Source organism: Brachyhypopomus gauderio, chromosome 7 (assembly GCF_052324685.1).
Source record: "Brachyhypopomus gauderio isolate BG-103 chromosome 7, BGAUD_0.2, whole genome shotgun sequence".
Lineage (NCBI taxonomy): Eukaryota > Metazoa > Chordata > Actinopteri > Gymnotiformes > Hypopomidae > Brachyhypopomus > Brachyhypopomus gauderio.
This window is the reverse complement of record NC_135217.1, coordinates 3,062,554-3,087,600: the sequence shown is the minus strand read 5'-3', so window position 1 is coordinate 3,087,600 and position 25,047 is coordinate 3,062,554. Positions and strand designations below refer to the sequence as shown.

The 25,047-nt window shown below is 41.8% G+C and overlaps 1 protein-coding gene across 9 annotated transcripts in view; it reads right to left on the bottom strand.

The window, feature by feature from the left end:
* The window catches only part of LOC143518461 (uncharacterized), an 88,342-nt gene that overhangs the window by 9,214 nt on the left and 54,081 nt on the right, over window positions 1-25,047 (bottom strand). For 8 of the 9 annotated variants that reach the window (XR_013132201.1, XM_077010930.1, XM_077010929.1 and 5 more), the window contains exons 3-12: window positions 4,309-4,503; window positions 4,020-4,213; window positions 3,824-3,854; window positions 3,636-3,670; window positions 2,901-2,925; window positions 2,687-2,773; window positions 1,597-1,794; window positions 1,316-1,491; window positions 501-531; window positions 238-303 (exon numbers count right to left, since the gene is read on the bottom strand). Coding sequence is in view for 8 of the 9 variants with exons in the window: in XM_077010930.1 (XP_076867045.1) it covers window positions 238-303; window positions 501-531; window positions 1,316-1,491; window positions 1,597-1,794; window positions 2,687-2,773; window positions 2,901-2,925; window positions 3,636-3,670; window positions 3,824-3,854; window positions 4,020-4,213; window positions 4,309-4,503 (1,038 nt within the window). In the remaining variant the exon portion in view is untranslated. Of the gene's footprint in view, window positions 1-237; window positions 304-500; window positions 532-1,315; window positions 1,492-1,596; window positions 1,795-2,686; window positions 2,774-2,900; window positions 2,926-3,635; window positions 3,671-3,823; window positions 3,855-4,019; window positions 4,214-4,308; window positions 4,504-8,713; window positions 8,823-25,047 lie in introns of those variants that run through there. The other variant, XM_077010936.1, reaches the window with a different exon arrangement.

Genomic DNA, 25,047 nt, shown 5'->3' with positions numbered 1-25,047 from the left:
TTCGCCAATGCCACCCCCCCCCCACCCCCGCTCAACAATTTACGTTCGCACCCAACCCCCCCCCCTCAATAAATTACGTTCGCCAACGCCACACCCCCCCTCGCTCAGGTTACAATGCGTTCCGGCAACGTTTGATTTACAAATTAAGCCCTGGGTACGTTTTTCTACTAATTTGGTAGAAAAGTCTCTTTTTCTAAAACCGCCTAAGCCTAAACTAGTAAACCCTAAAGTCATTACCTGTTTCCTTAGATTGCGTCTGCATGTCTGCCGTGTCTTTCTGAGTGAACCCCTCTGAATGTACAGCTGAGCAAAACAATATGATGTAAGCAAGACAATAACCAGACATAATTTCATATTCTCAGTATCACAAAGAGTCTGAACATATAGTGTATATGAGGTCAATAAACAATGTAAATGCACACTTATCTTCTTGTGGGTTCACATTTAAAAATCATTATAAATCAATAATTAAAAGCATTGAACAGCAGACAGACACTTACTTGCTCTTGACTGTGGTGGCTTCATCTGGTCCTACAATAGGAATGTAATGTGTTTCTACATTAATATATTGACTAAATCATGAACAAATGTGCATACAAATGTATAAGTGAAATAATTCAAATCATCAACTACGGTGAGACTCACTAACATGATCACTCTGTACTAGTGTCACACCCCACTACCTCCTCCAATTACCTGTAACACCCCTGCACCTGCACTGATCATTGGCGACACCCCTGCACCTGTCTCAATTACCTGCACTGATCATTGGCCACACCCCTGCACCTGTCTTCATTACCTGCACTGATCATTGGCCACACACTGCACCTGCACTGGTCATTGGCCACAACCCTACACCTGTCTCCAATTACCTGCATTTAAATTACTGTTTAAATCTGGTTGTTCAGTTCCCAGTGTGGGGAGTCTCCTGTCTACCTTTGAGTCTGATCTGAGTTCTCCATCACATGTGTTCTCCTTCTGTGCAGTGACCCTCTACCATCTAACAATTTCCATTTGAGGTTGACACCCATGGACCATGTTTGCTGATCACATGACCTGCTGTCTGTTTTCCACTTTGAGTTCCCCTGCTTCTTTGCTTTGTATGTTTACTGAATAAACTCCAATTGTATCCTGTAACTCTTCTCATTTCTGACAACTCTTTTCCCTGTTCTGGATGACTGGAGACTGTAGGTGTTGTTTGTTTCACCCAAATTATTAAAACTAAAAACAAATGTATTCACCCTACATCAGCACTCAGGTTCAGAGGTAAATAGTAAACTAAATAGATAAAATTGATAGAGTATAATATCGGTACCTGAGGCTTTAGTTTTTCTACCACTTTCTTTAAGTTCTTCGCTAATCCACAGTCCTGATGGAACAGACAGTCCACTGTGGTCGTGTTCTCCCTGGTTACATATCTGCTGCTGTCTGGTACAGTGTAGTCTGGGTCAAATGTGTGATGGAGCACCACTAGAACAGCAGGTTTGGAGTCTGTGGACAGAGAACATTTGATCAAAATTTGTTTTGTTCAAGTCAGGTTTGTTATGCCTTTTCAATAGTTACTATTTCAGTAGTTAAGACTGATGCATGTTTTACTTGCTGTTTCATTAAGTTTTTTCAGTGCTGCTTCAATCTCAGTTCCAGCCATAGACACAATGGGACAGAACAGCAGAATGACATCACACTCCTCCACTGTAGACACCTCCTGCAGGTCTGGTGTTTGTTTGTGGAGATGCTTGATAAGTCCTTCATGACTGTTTAAAGTCTTTCCAGTTAGAATGGTGCAGAACTTAACTGTTAGGAAAGAGAGAAGTATTTCAAATATTGATTTGGAAATTATTAACCTGTAAAATAAATGAAGTGAAAAAATTTGTTTAGTTTCTGTCTAAATTGTCACGTTGCGATCCCCGACCCCTCCCTTTTGGGCGTGTGTTTACTTTGTCTGTGTCTGCTTGTCTGCGTCTGTGGATCTCCGTGGGTGCGGTTACGTCTCGTGATGATCCGTCTCACCTGTGGCTCGTCTCGTCATCACGTGGGGTGTATGTGGTTTGTCTATTTAATGTGCGTTCGCGCAGTGTCTTGTGCTCGTCGTTGTCAGAGTCTTACATGTGTGTGTGCGCGCGTTTACATGGTCTCAGTGCGCTATTTGCGCTACATGTCTGTGAATAAACGTGACGCCTGTTCAAGCAAAAATGATTTCTGTGTCCTCCTTCGCTGCGCCCCGGATGTTACATAAATAAATAGCTATCTACATTTAAAGAGCTTAAGTTCCGTTCAACGTAATGAGATACTGTATAACACAACTCTTGTTTCTGGCTAAAAACCTAGTGTCCCTGCTTAAAATAATTTGTCCAGAAACACTTATTCCATTGTGTTGTGACTGGAATTGCAGCGTTTTTGAAATTGCAGCGTTTCTGAATTTGCAGCATCATTAAATTTGCAGCAAAATGGGCTTTCTGGGCCACCGTCGTCCAGAACGTATGGATTTTATCTGATAGTAAACTCCACCTTCTCCACCTACAAGAGCTAACAGAACTGACGGAGTATGTCTGATATCACCTTCATTTTCCCTTCTAATCCCCAATGAACTGAAGCCATGTGAGGAAACTCTGCACAATGCAGGAGGCTTTAGTCCTAAATCCACCACTCTAAGACTATATAGTATGTGAAAAAGAAGGGTACTAACGATTAGTGAGCATCAGGGCAGCAATGCAGAATGAAACAACCAAGCAGAACATCAGTAAGTTGGTCCAAGTGATTAGTGAATCAGGCTCTGGATACAGGATCAACAAAAATCTTTATGTTGCATCATTTGATATTAGCATTATATATAAAAACTACACAAAAACATTCAAACAGTGAATGTACATGTAAATGCATTGAACAGTAGAGACACTTACTTAACTGTCCTCTCTTCGCCTGGTCCTGCGATAGGAATATAATGTGTTTCTACATCAATATAATGACTAAATCATGGACAAATATGCATACAAATGTATAAGTGAAATATTTCAAATCCTCAAATGTGCTAAGGTGAGTCTCACTAAGATGATCACTCTGTACTAGTGTCACACCCCACTACCTCCTCCACTCCTGTGATCCTCATATCACCCCAATATTACTCTAATGTTACACTAACATTACATTACAATTACAACAAAATTACTCCAGTCACTGGAGAAAACATTATGTCAATATTACACCAATAATACTCCAGTCACTGGAGTCAGTATTACTTATTGGATGACTCCTTTGATACAGCAGGATCATTACTTTGTTGGAACAGAAAAAACAATACTGCATTATCAACCAATTCAGGTATTTTGCAATTACACTACAACTATCTGAAATTGCATAAAGTGAATATGACTGGCTGACCAATAAGGATGTGAATAAACTGCTAAAAAACTTGATTCTATTTCGTTCCATTATGCGGCTACACAAATGTTGTCTGGAAACCAAGACTACATTTGAGTTATTTAAACCTTGACAGAGAAAAGTGAATTCATTAACAGATGAGAAATCTGGTACCTGGCAACAAATTTAGCTTATCTCAAATAATCAGCCAAATAGTAAAAACACATTTGTAAAGCAGAATGAGTTGCTTGGTGTGTTTTGTGAATGGAGAAACTCACTAAAGGCAACTTTGACGCACCATCCAAGTCACTGCCTGAAAATGATGCAGATGGGATTATTTCATAGTCTTGAAATAATGAGGCCAATAAACAATTAATATAATGCACACTGATCATCATGTAGGTTTGCACAGCAAATGTAAAAATTACTCATATTTAAAAGCATTGAACAGCAGACAAACATTTACTTGCTCTTGGCTGTGGTGGCTTCATCTGCTCCTACAATAGGAATATTATGTGTTTCTACATTAATATAATAACTAAATAATGAACATATGTGCATACAAATGTATAAGTAAAATCATTCAAATCCTCAACCATGCTGATTCTCACTAAGATGATCACTCTGTACTTTAGGTTTAGGAAACTGTGTAATATCAGTACCTGGGACTTTAGTTTTTCTACCACTTTCTTTAGTGCTTCATCATTTTTTAAGCAGTTCAGAAATCCATAGTCCTCATGGAACAGACAGTCGACTGTGGTCGTGTTCTCCCTGGTTACAGATCTGCGGCTGTCTGGTACAGTGCAGAATCGGTTAAATGTGTGATGGAGCACCACTAGAACAGCAGGCTTGGAGTCTGTGGACAGAGAGCAGTTTCTATCAGTGTTTTGTTTAAGCCAAATTTGTTGTGTATAAGCAATATGTAGAGTTAAAGACTAATAAGTGTCTTACCTGCTGCATCAGATATTATTTTCAGTGCTGCTTCAATGTCAGTTCCAGCCCGTGACACAATGGGACAGAACACCAGAACAACATCACACTGTTCTGATGATACACACATCAGGTCTGGTATTTTTTCATGGAGACGTTTGAGGAATTCTTCATGACTGTTTAAAGTGTTTCCAGTTGTAATGATGCAGTACTTAACTGTAAGGAAACAGAGCATTTTCACAGATTAATCTGGAATAAGTTACACCGACCCACTAACACATCTGATAAATTCTTGATTGTTTTCCCTTCTAATCCACAATGAATTTTAGCCATGTGAGGAAACTCACAATGCACAGCTTACATCCCAAATCCAGAACTCTAAGATTGTACAGTAAGTGAAAGAAGGGGGTCTGATGAGTAGTGACCATCAGAGCAGATATCCAGGATGAAACAACCAAGATCCAGGAGAAAATCAGAAAGATGGATCCAGTGATAAGTGAAACAAGCTCCGAGTACAGGATCAACAGAGGCTGGGACCTGCCAGTTACTGTAACGGCTCACCCCCCTCCCTCCCTATCAATCATTCCTCCATTTCTACTTTCTTCCGTGTTTCTCTTTTCCCCATGTGTTCTTTTTGCTAATTGCCTAGCCTTAATCCAGCACTTCATTTCTGTCATTTGTTTCACCTGTGTCTCGTCCCTGTCCTCATTAGTTGTGTATTTAAACCCTCCGATTTACCTCTATCCCTGTCGGTCTATGTTTGTGTTTATTTCCCCTTCCTTCAGTGTAATTTTCCTTGCTCACTGTGCCTCCTCTGCCCCCGATTGATTTAGTCTCCTTTCCCTCTCCTCGCCTTGTTAGTTATTGTTTTCCTCTCCTGGTTTGCCCAGTTGTACTTTGTTTTGTTCTCCTTTTTTCTCGTCTTTGCATTTCGTGATTTGTAGGTGTTCTTATGCTTTATTGGTTCGTGTTTAATATGTTAGTTTGTTTTCATATGCTTTCAAATGTTCATGTTTATTGTATTACTGTTGGTGTTAGTTTAGTTTCTACGTTGCCCTGGTTCTGTTTATCTAGCTTATGTGTAAGTTTGCACCATTGAACCTGCACCAGTATGCTTCTGTGTAGCATGTATTGTTTTGTATAAATGTTTTGAGTTTTTGCGCTGATATGCCATGTCTGTCACGGTTAAAGTTCCGGACCCCTCCTTGTGGGCGTGTGGTTATGTCGTCTGCGTGCAGTTATGTCCATGTTTGTAGTTCTGTGGGTGTGGGTTGTTTGTGAGCGTGTTCGTTAGTCTCAGCTGTGCTTTGTCTCGTGATCACTGGGGAATGTGTTCAGCACCTATTTAATGTGCGTTCGCGCAATGTCTCGTGCTTGTCTTTGTCTAAAGTTCGTGCCCGTGTAACCGTGTGAAAAGTACTTGTGCGATCGCATCGAACTTCACATTGTTTGTGGATTAAAGTATATGTTGCACCATATCTACGTTTGTCGTGCCTGTCTCCTCCGCACGTCACAGAAAGACCAGCCACCCAAATGCCAGGATACACGTCTCATGGGAAGAAGGGGAAGATACATGGGGGCAGTCATGGCCTGGTGGTTAGGGAACTGGTCTTGTGACCGGAGGGTCGTGGGTTCGATCCCCAGACTTGAGGCCATGACTGAGGTGCCCCTGAGCAAGGCCCTTAACCCTCAATTGCTCACTTGTATAAAAATGTAAGTCGCTCTGGATAAGGGCATCTACCAAATGCCGTAAATGTAAAAAGGCTAAGCGACGTCACGCATCTTCCTCTGCCCCAGTGCTTGTGGAGGAGAAGAATGCTGAAGCGTTCTTCGAAGCGGCGTGGAGAGAGGGATACCAGGCGGGATACTCATGAAGGAGGGTATCCCCCTGGCATACCTCGAGGAGGAGTCCAGTGCACCTATATTGGTGGGTATAGGTGCCTTTGCCCTGCCAGAATGATTTCGTGGCTGCCTGTGCTTGTCTGTTTGTCCCGTCCCTATGTTTCTCCCAAACCCCCTTTTCCCTCTTGTGCCCTTTGTGTTGAACGTGCCTGTGTGTGTGTTTGTAATTGTGGCCGTGTTTAATGTATTTTCCCCTGTCTTCCCAGGGAGGGTGTTTTAGAGCTGTTCGCGGCGGTTCCCACCATCGTGGGAGACGGCTCTCAGGGGCTTCACGAGGGTCACGAGGGTATATCACCTATTTAATATGCGTTCGCCCAATGTCTTGTGCTTGTCTTTGTCTAAAGCTCGTGCCGTTGTGAGTGTTGTGTGAGAGTGCTTGCGCTATACATGCCGCACTTTGTTCATTGTTCACAAATAAACGTCTATGTTCATGTACCTGCTCGTCGTGCCTGCCTCCTCCCAACGTAACAATGACACATTGTTAAAATATGAACTTTATATAGGAAATAACCTTGAGTCCCTTATGTCATGTGTGTTTTTTTGTATGAATGTGGCCATAATCATACACAAAAAAACAATGACTTGTGAGGAACATATAAAAAACATAGTATGTAGACATATGTGATTTAAGTAAGAGATATTTTTAGCCTTATAAGAATCATACTGTTTTTTTTCCATATGGGTAATAAAGTGGCCAGTGAGTGTATATTGTGTGTGGTAGCCCTGTCCCGTGCTCATCTATGTGAGTCTGCTACGTAATGCCTTGTTGTATGTTGAAGTGTTTGCTTAGCGCATCTCTCTGTAGTCACTTTTGTTCTAATTAAACTGTGTGTTTCAATGTCACTCGTCTCTGCATCCTGCCTCACCCGTGACAGAAATGTCAGCCAACTAAAAGATGCCAGGATATCGGTGCGATGATAAAGGGGGGAAAAAATGGAGGAAAGAAGAAGAGGAATCGGCATCATGCACCTTCCCGCGTGCACTTCAGCACCACTTCAGACTTGGCCTCGGAGAGCGAGGGGGAAGTCATATGTGGCTGGTTTCTACAGGGAGCTCGCGGAACAAGCGTGATGTAATGAACCAGCCAGGACCATAGAGCAGACCCCTCCGGAGTATGAGTTCGGGGACAAAGTTTCGGAGGAAGAGAAGCGTCCAGCCCTTCGGTATGCTCTGAAGAAACCTTGGACTACGTGAACAAAGGGGGAAGCCCCCCTCCATCAGTATACTCGAAAGCTACCGAGAATTATGGGAAAGAAGCTAGCCCCCCATATGTATACTTGGAAGCTGCTGAGTATTGCGGGGGGAAAGCCAGCCCCCCTCCATCGTTATACTCAGAGTATTTTGAGCAGGAGGAGGTCAGCCTGCTGCCATCAGAGTACTTCACCTAGACGGTGAGATATCGGGGTGGGGAAGTTAGCCCTCCCCTCCTCGGAGTCCTCTTGGGCGGCCAGCATGGGAGTCCAGCATAGCCCCCAGTCTTGCCACAATGTGTCTCCATGCAGAGGAGATTCCTCTTCCCCACTCTGAAGGTGAGAGTATGGAGTGCCCTGGAGGACAGTACCTCAGAGGGTGCCAGTATGAGGAGCTATGTCTCCTTGGGGGAAGAGGAAGAGATGGATGCGGAGGAAGACGAACCGACTGACCTGCCTGGGTGTCGTCCCAGGACTCCAACGCTGTTGTGCAACCACTCAGTGGGAACACGAGGAACTGCAAGCGCCCCTGTGGCGCTCAATGTCAGTTTGCACCCCCCAGTGGCACCTAGGGGAACTGCAAGCGCTACAAAAGAGCCTAACTCCAGGAGTGCGCCCCCCAGCAGTACCGAGGAGCATTGCATGTCCCAGAGGGTCAACCTCAGATCTGGAGGGATGTTGGCCACGGTAGCTCCTGTAGCTCCAGGAGTGCTCCAGCAGGGCATGTTAATATTTACAAACCATTAGAAACCTTTGGTCTGCAGCCATACTAGCAACGGCCCAGACGAGTAGAGCATATCTGATAGTAAACTCGACCTGCTCTATTTGCAGGGTACCAGCACTGATGAAGTTTATGTAATATTATTTTTTGGGGATTTTCTATGAAAGCGCTGTAGCATCCTATTATGTCACCTGTTACAGTCCTGAAGTACTTAAATGTAAATGTGCCATATTTTGTCAATTGTGATTTTTTTTCCACTGCCTCCACTTTTTACCCAACTGTGCAGTTAGAACACAGACACACACACACTAGTGATTACTAGGGGGCTGTGGATCACACGTGCCCAGAGTGGTGGTCAGCCCTAGCCCGGTGCCTGGGGAGCAGTTGGGGTTAGGTGCCTTGCTCAAGGGCACCTCAGTCATGGCCTCAGGTCTGGGAATCAAACCCACAACCCTCCGGTCACAAGACCAGTTCCCTACCACCAGGCCATAACTGCCAACACAATGAACGAAAAAAATGTGTTTTTTCAAAGTTGAACATAAACATATTACATTGTATAAGAGATACAGAACTTTTATTGTATTTGTATAAAAAGTGAATCTTGAGGTCTGACCTTTACTGGTCATGTCTTTGGGTTCCCCTCCTGCCATTGGCTGAAACTTTTTTCCTTCTTTTATTTTCTTTTCTTAATTCATTAATTTTTCTTGATTCATTTGTGTTCCGTGTTCTTCATTCAGTTCTCCTTTATCAGTTGTTGGTGCTCGTCCTTCTGTGTGCACAGCTGGTCTTGATCTTCATGAAGAATCACATGAGTCTTAATCACACAAAACCACATCAACACATTAAAAAGTGGGGTGTCACGTCAAGCCCCGCCTCCACATGTCATTCAAGTCTATGTTTTGTTGTCACATGTGCTTTTGTTTATTTTCTCCATTTTTAACTCAGAGGGCATCACGGAGCAATGGGGCAGACAAAAACGCTGAGAAAAGCAAGATTTGTTAAAGGGAAGTCAAAAATCAGGACTGTATAAACAAGCATGGGTCAAATCCAAGAGGTAGTCTAAACACAAAACATATCCTACATAGACACAGATGTGGGCGAGATTTTGGTTGGTGCCCCCTGCATCATCAATCGTCGGGTTGATTGTATTAGTATTAAAGAAACAAATAAAAAGCAAATGAATTATAAATATTACCGTATAACAAGAAATAAATATAAAGGTATTGCACAAAAAATGTAACTATTTTTTACATAAAGTAGTGCAGAGAACAACTTTTAAATATTAATAATAAATTAAAAGAAAGAAAAAACAGCAACTACCACCAGTGCAAATCAGTGCAATTTGCCTACTGCAGCATTGTTATTATTTCAAAAGTGCATCTGCAATGAACAGATGAGCATATGTGTGTTTTAATATATATTTATTTAAAAACTTGCTGAGCTAAGCTAATAATAGCACCTACTAGGATTGGGCAGTATGATGACAGAATAGTAAAATTGTGGCAGTATATTAACTACGTGACATGACGCAATGTGCTAAATCTGTACTTTGAAAAATGGGGCATTTAAGACATCCATTAAAAAGATCTGTGGGCGGGGTCAGCAGTTGGAGGTCACTGATTGGTTATGGAGTGGCGGTTTTCAGGTGTTGTGTGTTGTTATTATTATAATTATTAATTTGACTAATATTAATAAACAATAAAATTATGATTATGTGGACTTTGCTTGTTTTCACAGTTATTAATTAAAAAATAACTGTGATATAAAAATGTTTAAAAAAAACGCATTCACGCGAGCGCCCCCCTAGACAAACGCCACCCCTAGAATTCGCCTATATTGCCTAATGGAAGGGCCAGCCCTGCATAGACATAACGAGACACAAAAGCACACCATAACAAGACATGGAATATATATGCTACAATACATGCAATTAACCAGTGCTGAAACAGAAACAACAGTCGACAATGACCAGCAACAAAACAGACCAAACACAGGATTTAAGTACAAGAGACTAAACAAGTAACAAGGGCGTACTCACACTAAGCACGGTTTGCTGGTTCCGTGCTGGGGCCCGGTTATCCCCCCTCCCCACTCCCCCTCTGGCCTGCACTCACACTGCCTTTATCAAGCCGGCCCGAGCACGCTTACGTCATCACAACGTGACTTTATTTGGAAAAAAAGCGCGCTCGCACAACACTATGGAGTTCCCAATTCTCTTTTTATTGTATTTTTGGAGTCGTTTTGAACCAATCACACGAGGCACCAAGCGGGCCCGGGCACGATTAGCGCTCACACTAGAAGCGAATCATGCCCTGGCCGACCTTTTCAAGCGGGCCCGGGCACGGTTAACTGGGCTGGGCCCGGGCACGGTTCGGAGCGATCACATTAGTCAAACGAACCATGCTTCGGCAGGGAACCGTGCCCGGGCCCGGATCACAGACCCTAGTGTGAGTACGCCCTTAAATATGCTGTCAAGGGGACCAGGTCACAAATGGCATGGGCGTGATAAGGGAACACACGAGAAACCAAACTAAACAAGACATACGTGATTGACAGCTGAGAGAAGGGCTTATCCTCCAGAAATATGTTCATGTGCCAGCTTCACGTAGGTAGGCTGTCCGACCGCCGTAATTTGAGGCACACTCAGTTGCTCTGCCACAGCTCTCAATTTGGCAATAACAGTCACATCAGTGCCAGATAAGGCAGATATGTCTGCCGCTTGCCCAATTAACCTTTCACACTAATCGAGGGTAAATTCACCATAAGGCCTGTCTGCTACCCTTTGAAATAAACTAATGAGCGCTTCTGCGACCATGTTTCAAATAACTCACCTGTACTAGTGATGTGTCGTTTGCGTTTGCGGTGGGTCGGAGTGACATTCCGGTGAATGAATCTTTTGAATGAATCTTTTTAGTGAACTGATTCTAATGATTCAATTCATCTAAGCTGCAGTGCCCACCACTAGCCTGTACTGCTTAGCGTGCTGTAGTCCCGTCCTGATTGGCTGCCTGAGGGGGAAAGCTGTGGAACCCGATTGGCTGAATAAATTGGAGGGCTGTGGAATCTGATTTGACTGTAGTGGAAGACCATGAAAATGAAAATGCATTCTGCGCGTATTGTATTTTCAAAATGCACTTTGACACAGATTGAGCTCTATTGGTATCGTAATCGTAAAGGAGAGACGCAATTTCCCCTTTAACGTTTGGATTTTTACATCTTTTTAGCTTTGTGGTGAGGTTGAAAATTAAATTTCAAACGCATTATTACTGAATGTAAATGGGTGAATAACATTTTAATTAGAATTTTGATACAACTTTTGCATGACCACATGAAACTTCATGTCGGAAAATACATTTTCAGTTAAATGCACAAATAAAGCATCAAAATGTATGTGTAAATGAAATATGAATAGAATATACATTGCAAATGTAAATGGAATTATTGCATTTGACTTTGAACTTTGAGCTCAAAGTTGCTTGTATGAGTGGAACATGTAAATGCAAATTTAGGATTGTCATTTTGTGTAGCCTATTACATTTTCATTTTAATATTGACATAGAAAAACTTCGTGTCTTTGTATGTTGAGCTTTGTTCCCGTGTTACGTTACGTGTTTCATTTGAGGTAAAGTTTATTTGGTTAAGTTCATTGTTTAGAATGTCTAAAGATCATTATTGAAGTATTGATTTTGATTCAGCGTCTAACTACCCGATAAAACAATGTAAACTCTGATTATGGATTTGCGTTAGTAAATCTTGTTCTTCTCAGCGTGTGCGCTACTGGAAATCTCCTAATTCAACGTCTCACTCTCCGACTGAAACTACACTGTAGCACTCATAAACCGACGTTACTTCAGCGTTTACCCGTGAACACTGTTTATTATACTGTAGAATCGTTAAAGGTCGACGTTATATTACGTATTCACAACAAGCAGTCCCAATACCACATTTCGCTGAAAGGCTAAAGACGAATAACAACGAATAACCTGTGATTGTTTTGCATAAGGACACTAGCTGTAGCCATTAGCTAGAACTGAGCTTACGACGTTTTTTGCGCAGATTAACACATTTCAGTCTGAGGTATCTACTCACCTCCGTTTATCTTCATGTAGTGACGCGAGAACTAATGTACATTCACTTTCTCTTTGGATGACGTATTACACCGACAAAGTGGGGTATTATTACTCCAATGAATACTGTAGCTAAAAATACAAATCGAAAACATTTCTGTGTAGAATTAAGTGGACGGAGATGTATTTAATGACATCTTTCTAATGTAGTTGACAATTGTGCTGTTCTTTCTGCCCTGCAGCAGAATCATTTTACAATCTCCTCTGGCCACCAAAGGGCCTCCTCCCCTGATTCTTATAGTCATTTGTGCTTTATTGAGTTTCACTTTTGCTACCTGTCCTTACCAATATGCAGCCCAAGTGCATCACAGTCCAAAATGTGTTTTAGTGGGTGAAATTATGATTACATCATGATAGCATCATCTGGACATTTAGAAGATAAGTAGATCTTTCCTCTATATGTACTACTGCATGTTTCTACAGAACTGCTAGACTACATGGGGCAGGCATGGCCTGGTGGTTAGGGAACTGGTCTTATGACCGGTTGTGTCAAATCACAATTGACAAAAAATATGGCACATTACCTCTTGTTGGGGGAAAAAGACAGCTAACCACTCCAAACAGAAACACAAGGAATAAAACATTCACGTTTGCTTCCTCCCTTTGTCCCTGCATGTTCTACGCCCATGACATCTTGTGATTGTTTGTTAAATATTATTGGTTATTTATTATTGGTAATTAAACTCCTGCAGCTCTCAGCTATGTCCTTTTTCTCCCAGCTTCAGAGATTTCTCCATCTTCTCTTCAAGTACAAGTCTCTTCAAGTGCTGTTACTTTACTGAATCTCTTTTCTCTTCCTCAAGTCTTGATCAGTACTCAGGTTCAGAGGTAAACAGAAAACTAACATGCTAAAACTGAGTACAATCAGTACCTAAGGTTTCAGCTTTTCTACCACTTTATTTATTATTATTTCTTATTTATTATTATTTAAGCACTATTTAGTGCTTCCTCATTTTTTAAGCATTTTTTAAATCCACAGTTCTCATGGAATAGACAGTCCACTATGGTCGTGTTCTCCCTGGTTACAGATCTGCTGTTGTCTGGTACAATGTATTATGGGTTATCAAGCAAGATTTGATCTTGTGAGCAGGACTTTATCTTGTCAAACATGATGGAGCAGTGTGTGCCTAATATCTTATGTGTTCACCATGAAGAGGCTCAGAGTTACCTGCTTCAGAAATGAGCTTCAGTGCTGCTTCAATGTCAGTTCCAGCCCGAGACACAATGGGACAGAACAGCAGAATGACATCACACTTCTCCACTGTAGACACCAGCTGCAGGTCTGGTGTTTGTTCATGGAGCATTTGCAGAAAGTGTTCATGAACACCAAAAACACAAGTGTTTTTCTATTTGACCCTCTGGTGGGGACGGAGGCTCCATAATAAGGTAATAATAAGGTGTGTGTGTGTGTGTGTGTGTGTGTGTGTGTGTGTGTGTGTGTGTGTGTGTGTGTATATATAAGTGATATATAAGGTGTGTCAACACACAACAGAGCACCACCTGCAAACCTTAAGTTTCACTTTCTTGTCATCACCATTTCATTTTGACACAGAAAAAGCCAGTATAACTGAACCTGCATGTACAACTGGATTATCTAACCATAGTAATGTTTAGGCTCCCTACAACGCAGTATGTAATATGTCCATGAACAAAACAGAACAAAAGAAACTGTCATGGTGAGCCAGACCCAGTTCTCAGGGGAGACGCTCACACCCAGACACACCCACACAAGGACAAACTGGTAACAGAAACAAATTGTGGATTCCAAAACTTGCCATGGCCACAATCCAAAACTACTGACAATGTGTTAATGGGAATGTTAATGGGAATTAATATGAATGTTTATGACATCAAAGCCCTAGCAACAAGAAAGATACAGGTGACTTCATGTAATAAATTAAGGATGAGGTGGTACCTTTTGAGATAATCGAATGTGCTTATAACAATAAACTCTGCTGGACAGTATTGATGTCACAGTACGGTGGGCCCCCTACTGGTCGCCTCCGTCCACAGCGGCAGTTGTCGTGTTGTTATTGTGTTGTGTTCGTCCCTCAGGTGGGTGGAGCCCACGATCCGTCTCACCTGAGGGTCATTTGTTTGTCTATATATGTCTTGTCTTTGTACCAGTTGACCGCTGGTCATTATATCCTTATTTCGGATCATGTCACGGGTTTTTGGTTTGCGCACTTTCTGTATTAAACCATCCTTTTACCCTGAGACTTGGTGTGATCGCTTCCATTTAATTTGCTCACCCTGCCCGTCACAATTGACTCCTTGACTAGATCAGATGAACCAATTTGTTCATCTCTTTTTATACACACCTCTTTTTTTTGTGGTGGTAGCATACTACAAGCCAAGGAGTTCATTACTGAGTCTTTTCATGTTCCCCAATTTCTTCTTTCTTCCAACTTTATTGTGTTTGATGGATTTAGCAAATGCATAACATTGGTGGTAGGGAAGTGGTCTTGTGACCGGCAGTGTTGTATAATCCAGGTTCAGAAAGTAAAAGTCCTCACCCGGATTTTGCTCAATTAAACCACTCTGGTGACCGGAGGGTCGTGGGTTTGATTCCTGATTGACTGAGGTGCCCTTGAGCAAGGCACCTAACCCCAACTGCTCGCCAGGCTAGGGCTCTGGGCACGTGTGCACCACAGCCCCCTAGTAATCACTAGTGTGTGTTTTCTTTTTTTAATAATGTGTTTGTTGTCGTTCACATAATTAGCTCACATCGTATCCAGTAAACCTAATGATATTGTTTCGCAATCTATTAAATTTTTTTACTCCAATTTTTTGCTTGTCTAACAACTATTTGTCTAGAATCTTCACAGTATGTAGCTACAGTAAATACAGAACACATGGGCATCTCACTTCAGATACTTCAGACATCCTTTGCCTGTGAAATCAGCTTGGTTATCACAGTCCTGAGAAGATCCAGCTTTAGATCCAGCTTTATATGTAACAGATGCCGAGATCCACCAATGGGATGTATCAGGTCCTGAGAGAAGGTTTTTTTAAAACCAACATCACTGAGTGTACAACTGGAGATGACTGAGAGAATAGCCGGGTTTCCATCCAAACCTTTCAAAAAAATAATGCACAATTTCCAAGTTTCTGCAGAAAAAAATCCGAATTAAGCCTTGTTTCCATTCATTACAGTTATGCGAATAAACTTTAGATCACGTGAGAGGACGCCAAACAATAGTGGTTTTTACATTCATCTGGCAGTTACGCATTTTTGCACGTTGAGGCATGACTTGAGGCATGATACGTCATCGTTTATGCGAAAAACCCTTTTCCATCCAGTTTTTCCGAATTTTGGCGATAGTCTAACTTTTTCACCTCCTCCTAGCGTAAAAATCTTTTTGCGATATTTGGGGCTTTTTTTGAATTTTGGACTTTTTCCATCCAGCTTTTTGCATGCGCATTTTCAAAATGCGCAAAAACTCGGTGGATGGAAAACCCTCTAATGTCTGTTTATATGCATATGGCTTGAGTGTATTGGTGATGTGTGGATTTTGAGCATTACCAGCAAGTCATCAAGTCTTTGTTGCAGGTTAGCAGGTTACCATGCTGTTTTAGATACATTTTGTGGTTGTGTTAATGTCAAGAGTGTTACAAGTGTACTGGTAAGGCTGTTAACAGGTCACCACCTACCAGCCCACAGCATCTTACATACATTCTCAGGACTGAGGCCTAGTCATTCCTGTTACCTCGGACTGATGCTCAAAGGAGGATCCAGGGGAGTCCCCTCTGTAGATCCAGGGCTGGTCCAATGTACCAGTCCTGGTCAGATGGTGAATCTTCCTCTGAGGAAGGGGAGTTCATGCTGGAACTCTTTAACTATTTCAATTTTGATTGATTGACACCTTGTCAGTCAACATTCCTTGTGTCAAGTCACTTCTGTCAGGTTTTGCCTACATCTCGTTTAGCCCCTCCTGTCTTTCAGGCTTGTCTTTGTTTTTATTTTCCATGTCTCGTTCTGTTGATCACGCCCCCTTGTCTAACTCCTCCTCCCTGTAATATACAAATTTTCACTGGGCCTAAACCCTAATTAGCCTGTTTCAAAACAGGAAATGACAATAGTCCCAAGTACCTTCATGCATTGGTTTTATTTAGAATGTTTATTAGGAGTATAAGAATAATCAGGAAGAACATGGCTGTCAGGCACATTCTCTTATGCATGTTTAAACTGTCATACGTTTATGAAGGTCTGATTGTTTTATACTACTGTATATGTATATATATATATATATATATATATATATATATATATATATATATATATATATATATATATATATATATATATACTGTTTTTCAAATGCACAGACTTGAATCAATGATTTATAGTTAATCCAGCACTCCACCACAGTGTAACAGTGTAACAATATAACAATGGAACAAATTCAGCACCATATCTAAACAATAATAGCAACTGCACTAGGAAAAAAGCTACAACATCTTTACCTACTATTTCAGGACCTTACACTCAAATTCCAGTTCTGTCTTAATTAAATTGAGTTGCCGCTCTGCCTAATTCATGAGTAAAGCTTCACACTGGTTTCTTCTTGGTCATCTATGGACATACACAAGAAGGCACATGTTAATAATTACTATAACTACTGTAACGGTTACGGTTTGTCTTTCTATATACGTCTTGTCTATGTACCAGTTGACTGCTGGTTATTCATTTGGATTAGTTCACAGGGTGAACACAGCAGAGGTGGGACCAAGTCAGTGTTTTGCAAGTCTCAAGTAAGTCCAAGTCTTTATCCTCAAGTCCCGAGTCAAGTCTCAAGCAAAGACAGTCAAGTCAAGTCTCGAGTCAAGTCTCAAGCAAAGACAGTCAAGTCAAGTCAAGTCTCGAGTCAAGACAGGCAACAGTCAAGTCAAGTCCCAAGTCTGAAACTCTGAAACTTGGAATTTCAAGTCCTTTCGAGTCTTTTTTTTTTTTTACCAATGTTGCAGGTATATTTTAAATGTAAATGTGACGAACGGGGCGAAGCGAAGGATGAGACACGGAATCCTTGCAGTTTGACGGACGTCACTTTTAATTCACAAAATAAACGTGCGATGGCGCACGAGCAACACTGAATACACTGACACAACGTGTAGACTTAGACAACGACGAGCACAGGACACTGCGCGAGCGCACATTAAATAGACAAACCACATTAACCCCAGGTGATTACGAGACGATTCACAGGTGAGACGGATTATCACATGACATAGCTATCACCACGAAATATCCACAGACGCAGACGATGCATGTAGACTACGTAAACACACGCCCAAAAGGGAGGGGCCGGGGTCCTCAACGTGACAGTAAATAATAGACATGTGTTCTTTTTTAAATTTGTATTCTCCTCAAATCTTGATAAAACATGTGCAACTGAAAACACGAAGTATAAAAAAAATTAAATTACACCTCTTTATTGCACAGTTCAATTTGTTAAAATTAGCTGCAAAAATATTCATACTTTAAACTACAATTTTCCAGAAATAAATATTCTGTGAAAAAGTCACAAGTAGAACTCCATGCTCAAATAAAAAGTGCTGATATTTTCACAGTACAATACAAAGAACCATAACAGCATTTTTCCCTCTCTTCTCTTATCTGGTTTCTTGGAGAACATGTGTGTCCATGTGTGAGTGACACAAGACAAACGAATATAAGAACTCAACAATTAACAGGAATCTGCAACTTTAGACATTTCAGTAAACTATTCTGCATTGCATTTGCAAAAGACCAAACTGGCCAAAAGTCTGTAGGCTGTCATTTGTGCACGATGAGGCCGTAGAATGATGTCCCCATAGCTGAAAACTCCACTTTTGTCAATATATTTTTTTCTCGACGTAGATGTCTTCAAATACACAATCCATGCTGAGATAGAACTGGATATGATGGTGACAGAGAGAGGCTCTCTTCCCCGTGTTCAGATACAGAACCCAGGTTTGCCAACTCTCACGCATTGAGCGTGAGACACACGCATTTGACCGTCTTCACACGCTCACACGCCACACTTCCGATATCTCACGCCGAAAAAAAAAATCTAGTTTATTTACCTCTGATCCATATCTATGATTCAATGAGTTACTAGTTCGCTCTGGCACCAACCACTGGCGATCGATCGATCGCGATACAATACTTAATTTGTGTCCATTTTACACCCCACCCGGTAACAATTCACGTTCACTGACCCCCCCCCCCCCATTTGATTGGTTGTGCTGCAGCTCATGTGCACACACACACACACACACACACACACACACACACACACGTACAGAGTGTGGAAAAGCAGAGGACCGGTCTGCGTCAGAAGGACGGAAATGAAATTAATGGGGCGCACTTTATAAATATTAATATGCGCTTTAAAATTTAGATTTGGGGTAAAAAAATTAAAGTCTTTGCAAGTAAACAGGTTCAAGTCCAATTCAAGTCCCAAGTTATTGGTGTAAAAGTCCAAGTCAAGTCTAAGTCTCTGAATATTTTTTCAAGTCAAGTCAAAAGTCTTAATATTAATGACTCGAGTCTGACTCGAGTCCAAGTCATGTGACTCGAGTCCCTACCTCTGGAACACAGACTGGCACTATGTATTTGTGTGAGTGTTCTGTGCAGGTGTTTCTCCCCAGAGGTGGATGGTGGTTCTCCTGGGCCTCCAGGCTCCCCTATAGGGTTAGAAGAAATTGACTCGGAAACAGACCCCGCTGAGGGGAGAGTCTCCCCTGGGATCTAGGGTGGGCTTGAGGAATTGGTCTCAGAAGCAGACTCCCTTGAGGGGGGTGCCTCCCCTGGATTATAGGCAAGGCCAAGGCCTTGGTCCACCCTATGCTGGGTGCAGGGCCTCCCTGAGGCGAGAGGGAGGTCTGGGAGAAGGATGACCACTCCCCGGGTGAAGTAGCCTGCACAGACACACTTTATATGTATGGGGTAAAAGCAGCCAAGGGGCTTCTAGGACGTGAGTCCTGTGGCCGACCGGGGCATAGTTATCGTTCAGTGATGGTCCAGTCGGTTCAGGACTCCTCCTCCTTTTTTACTTCTCAGTGTCAATGTGGCATGTGAACATGTAGTATATATATATATATATAAACAATGAATGTACATGCATACTGATCATCTTGTGGGTTTGCACTGCAAACGTAAAAATAATTAAATAATTAAAGGCATTGAACAGCAGACAAACATTTACTTGCTCTTGACTGTGGTGGCTTCATCTGGTCCTACAATAGGAATATTATGTGTTTCTACATTAATATAATGACTAAATCATGAAAAAATGTGCATACAAATGTATAAGTGAAATCATTCAAATCCACAACCGTGCTAAGGTGAGTCTCACTAAGATGATCACTCTGTACTAGTATCACACCCCACTACCTCCTCCACTTACCTGCCACACCCCTGCACCTGCACTGATCATTGGCCACACCCCTGCACCTGTCTCCATTACCTGCACTGATCACTGGCCACACCCCTGCACCTGTGTCCATTACCTGCACTGATCATTGGCCACACCCAGAGCCGGAGTGGCTAATCGGGAGATTCGGGAGGATTCCCGATGGGCCGGCTCATGTCAATCTCTAGTTTGGGCCGATTGGGAGGGAAAAATTATTTTGGGCCGGATTTGGGCATGAAACTCCCGGGCTGAAAAAGTGTCCCACTCCGGCCCTGGCCACACCCCTGCACCTGTCGCCATTACCTGCACTGATCATTGGCCACACCCCTGCACCTGTCTCCATTACCTGCAATGATCATTGGCCACACCCTGCACGTGTCTCCAATTAACTACCCTTTTTAAATATGGTTGTTCAGTTCCCAGTGTGGGGAGTCTCCTGTCTACCTTTGAGTCTGATCTGAGTTCTCCATCATGTGAGTTCTCCTTCAGTGTGACCTCTATGAGGGTGACACCCATAGACTCTGTTTGCTGATCACATGACCTGCTGTCTGTTTTCCACTTTGAGTTCACCTGCTTCTTTGCTTTGTATAATAACTGAATAAACTCCAATTGTATCCTGTAACTCTTGTCAGTTCTGACAACTCTTTTCCCTGTTCTAGATGACTGGAGACTGTAGGTGTAGGAGACTGTATGTGTTGTTTGTTTCACCCAAATTATTAATACTCTAAAACTAACAACAAACGTCTTCACCCTACATCAGCACTCAAGTTCAGAGGTAAATAGTAAATTAAATTGATAAAATTTTATATCAGTATAATATCAGTACCCGACGTTTTAGGTTTTCTACCACTTTCTTTAGTGCTTCCTCATTTTTTAAGCACTTCAATAATCCTTGATCCTCATGGAACAGACAGTCCATGTCACGTATGACCGTGCCCCCCTCATGTAGCTGTCACTCCGAGTTCCCTCATGTCTGTGTTCCGTGTCTGTTCATCCCGCCCAGCTCGTTTGTCTTCGTGATTCCTCGTTTGTTACCACGCCCCTGTATTATCGTTCACACCTGTCCCTCGTTTTCAGTCCCTTGTATATAAGCCCCTTAGTCTCCCTTGTCCTTTGTCTGGTGTTTTGACTGTATTGGATGTCTGGATGTTTGATTCTCTCTTGGTTGTTCGTGTTAAGTTCTAATGTTGTTTGCTTGTTGCCCGTTTGTTCCTGCTTTCTGTTACTCCCTGTCTGGTTTGCGTCTCCTGCGTTATCATGCCCGTATACGCTTGCTTTTCGGACTGCCCTCCTGTTATTGACCCTGCCTGGCTAAGCGACGACGAATATGGTATTCCCTTAAATAAATGTCGCTCTTCTCAGCGATTGTGTCCGTCTCCTTGCTCCGTGGCGCGAGCTACGTTACAGTCCACTGTGGTCGTGTTCTCCCTGGTTACAGATCTGCTGCTGTCTGGTACTGTGTAGTTTGGGTCAAATGTGTGATGGAGCACCACTAGAACAGCAGGCTTGGAGTCTGTGGACAGAGAGCAGATTTATCTGTGTTTTGTACAAGCCACATTCCCACAGCCCACAATGAACTGAAACTATGTAAGGACACTCCACACAATGCAGGAGGTTTTAGTCCTAAATCCACCACTCTAAGACTGTATAGTGAATACAGTATATGTGAAAAAGAAGGGTACTAAAGATTAGAGAGCATCAGAGCAGCAATCCAAGATGAAACAACCAAGAACCAAGAGTACACCAGAAAGTTGGTCCAAGTGAAACAAGCTCTGAATACAGGATCAACAAATATCTTGTTTGTGTTGCATCATTTGATATTAGAATTATCAATAAAAACTACACAAAAACATTCAAACAGTGAATGTACATGTAAATGCATTGAACAGCAGAGACACTTACTTAACTGTCGTCTCTTCACCCGGTCCTACAATAGGAATATAATGTGTTTATTAATCAATATAATGACTAAATCATGAACAAATGTGCATACAAATGTATAAATGAAATCATTCAAATCATCAACTGCGCTAAGGTGAGACTCACTAAGATGATCACTCTGTACTAGTGTAACACCCCACTACCTCCTCCACTCCTGTGATCCTCATATTACACCCATATCACCCCAAAATTACTCTAATGTTACACTAACATTGCTATTACATCAATATTTCTCAAGTCACTGGAGACAGAAATACTCCAGTATTACTCAAACATTACTCCAGTCACTAGGATAAGTATTACCTTATTTGATGACTCATTTGATAGAGCAGGATCATTACGTTGCTGCAACAGAAAAAATAATTACTGCATTATCAGGCATTTCAGGCATTCTGCAGTTACACTACAACTATGTGAATTACCAATAATGATGTCAATAAACTGGCCAATTATGATGTGAATAGATTTGCCAATCATGATCTGAATAAAGTGCTAAATGAAAACATGATTCTACTCAATTAAACTGCTACACAGAGTCTTTCTGAAATAATCAACCAAATAGTAAAAACACATTTATAAAGATGAGTGAGATGTTTGGTGTGTTTTGTGAATGCAGGACTGTAATGGACAAACACACGAAAGTCGACTTTGATGGACCGTCAGAGTCACTGCCTGAAAATGATGCAGATGGGATTATTTTATAGTTTTCATTTGACTTGTTCCATAATAATCAGACATCATTTCATATTCTCAGTGTCACAATGAGTCTGAAAATATAGTGTATATGAGGGCAATAAACAAAGAATGTAATACACACTGATCATCTTGTGGGTTTGCACCGCAAATGTAAAAATAATGAAACAATAAAATGCATTGAACAGCAGACAAACACTTACTTATTCTTGACTGTCGTGGATTCACCTGGTCCTAAAAGAGTAACATGTGTTTCTACATTAATATAATGACAACATCATGAACAAATATTCAAGTGAAATCATTCAAATCATCAAATGTGCTAAGGTGAGTCTCACTAAGATGATCACTCTGTACTAGTGTCACACCCCACTACCTCCTCCACTCCTGTGAGTCAGTATTACTTATTTGATGACTACTTTGAGCAGGATAATTACATTGTTGGAACAGAAAAAACATTACTGAATTATCAGCCATGTGTTTTGTGCATACAGGTGTCTATTGTGAATGCAGGACTGTAATGGAGAAACTCACTGGAGGCAACTTTGATGGACTATTTGAGTCACTGCCTGAAAATGATGCAGATGGGATTATTTTATAGTTTTCATTTGACTTGTTCCATAATAATCAGACATAATTTCATATTCTCATTCTCAGTGTATATGAGGCCAATAAACAATGAATAAAATGCACACTGATCATCTTGTGGGTTTGCACAGCAAATGTAAAAATCATTCATATTTAAATGCATTGTACAGACAGATACTTGTTCTTGAGTGTGACGGTTTCTTCTGGTCCTACATTAGGAATATAATGTGAGTCTCACTAAGATGATCACTCTGTACTAGTGTCTGTAACGTTTCAGGGGGACAGGCGTGACGCAAGTGCAGGATTTAACTAGTTTATTAAAGAAACAAGGAACAGACTAGACAGACAAAACTACCAGGTACACTGAAATCAGCGTAACAGAAACATCAAACAACAAGACGGCAAAACAGAACCACAACACGACAGAACTACACTTGACTTAATACAAAACCCACACACACATAACTGTAAGACAGAACTAGAAACCAAAAGAGGACTAACGAACATCAGACTCAGGGTTACTCACACAGGAACAGCTACAAACGTAAATGCAAAGTGCAGGGCTGCAGACAGTAACATAACATAAAGGACACAACCGATAGAAAACTGAACAACAACACAGAGGGGAAAACTATCGAATACAACGAGACCAAACGGGAAGCTGAAAACAGACACAGAGTACAACTGGGACACTTAACGGACACAGAAAACACATATGGTAAGGTAAAGCAGAGCGAGGGCAAGGAAGACAGAGGGATGCACTTACTAACAATGACCGACATGGAGGACTGAAACAGAGGGGAAGATATACACTGAACAGGGGAGTGAAACGAGATTCAGGTGTGGGCACTAACGACGGGGGCGGAACAGACAAGGGAAAGCACAGAACCGGGGAAACTAGGTCGGACCAGGGAGGAGGGCGGAGCTGGACGTAACAGTGTCACACCCCACTACCTCCTTCACTCATGTGATCCTCATATTACACTCTTATAACCCCAATATTACTCTAATGTTACACTAACCTTACTATTACACCAATATTATTCCAGTCACTGGAGACAGAAATACTCCAGTACTGCTCAAATATTACTGCAGTCATTGGAGTCAGTATTACCTTATTTGATGACTCATTTGATAGAGCAGGATCATTACATTGCTGCAACAGAAAAAATTATTACTGCATTATTAGGCATTTCAGGCATTCTGCAGTTACACTACAACTATGTATTACCAATAATGATGTCAATATTTCATCCATATAATATGTCATCCATCAGGCTTCCGGGTTGGAGAACGCTGTGTGCATCTGGCTGCCGCTTCCTCCTGGTGTCACGTTGAGAACCCCGGCCCCTCCCTTTTGGGCGTGTGTTGACGTAGTCCATGTGCTTTGTCTGCGTCAGAGGTTCTCCGTGGTTATGATTATGTCAAGCGATAATCCGTCTCACCTGTGAATCGTCTCGTAATCACGTGGGGCTAATGTGGTTTGTCTATTTAATGTGCGTTCGCGCAGTGTCCTGGGCTCGTCGTTGTCTAGAGTTTACACGTTGCTGTGTGTATGCTGTGTGTTCTTCGTGCGCGGTATTGCGCAATAAACATTATTATTAAAAGTGACAAGAGAAAAAGGAGGATTCGTGTCTCATCTTTCCCTGCTCCGCCGTGCGTCACACCCGGTCTCACTTTCTTCTTACTTTCTTTTCTTTCGCCTGATACAAACCTATGGGTATTTGGGAACTACTTACCATCGCCAGCTCCAAGTCTCCATCTCTGGTCCTACTCGGAGACTTTAATATCCATATGGACACTGTTTCATCTTTATCCACTGAATTTTTATCTCTGCTCAAATGTTTTGATTTAACTCAACATATAGATTTTCCCACGCACAATCAGGGCCATATTCTTAATTTGTTCTGCTGGATGTACTGTTAATAACATCTCTGGTACTGGCTTGGGTATATCTGACCACAAAGTTATCACTGCTGGCCTCTGCCTGCCTATACCTAAGACCCCCTCTAAAATGACAATATCCTTTCGTAATCTTTCTGCTGTTGATTCTCTCGCCTTCTCCAAACATCTCAAATCTTCTTTATTCCCTTCAATTTGTAACATATCTAACGTTGAGGATGCTGTCTCTTTGTATAATGATTCTGTCTCTGCCATCCTCAATACACTAGCTCCACTTAAGATGAGGACTGTACCATCCA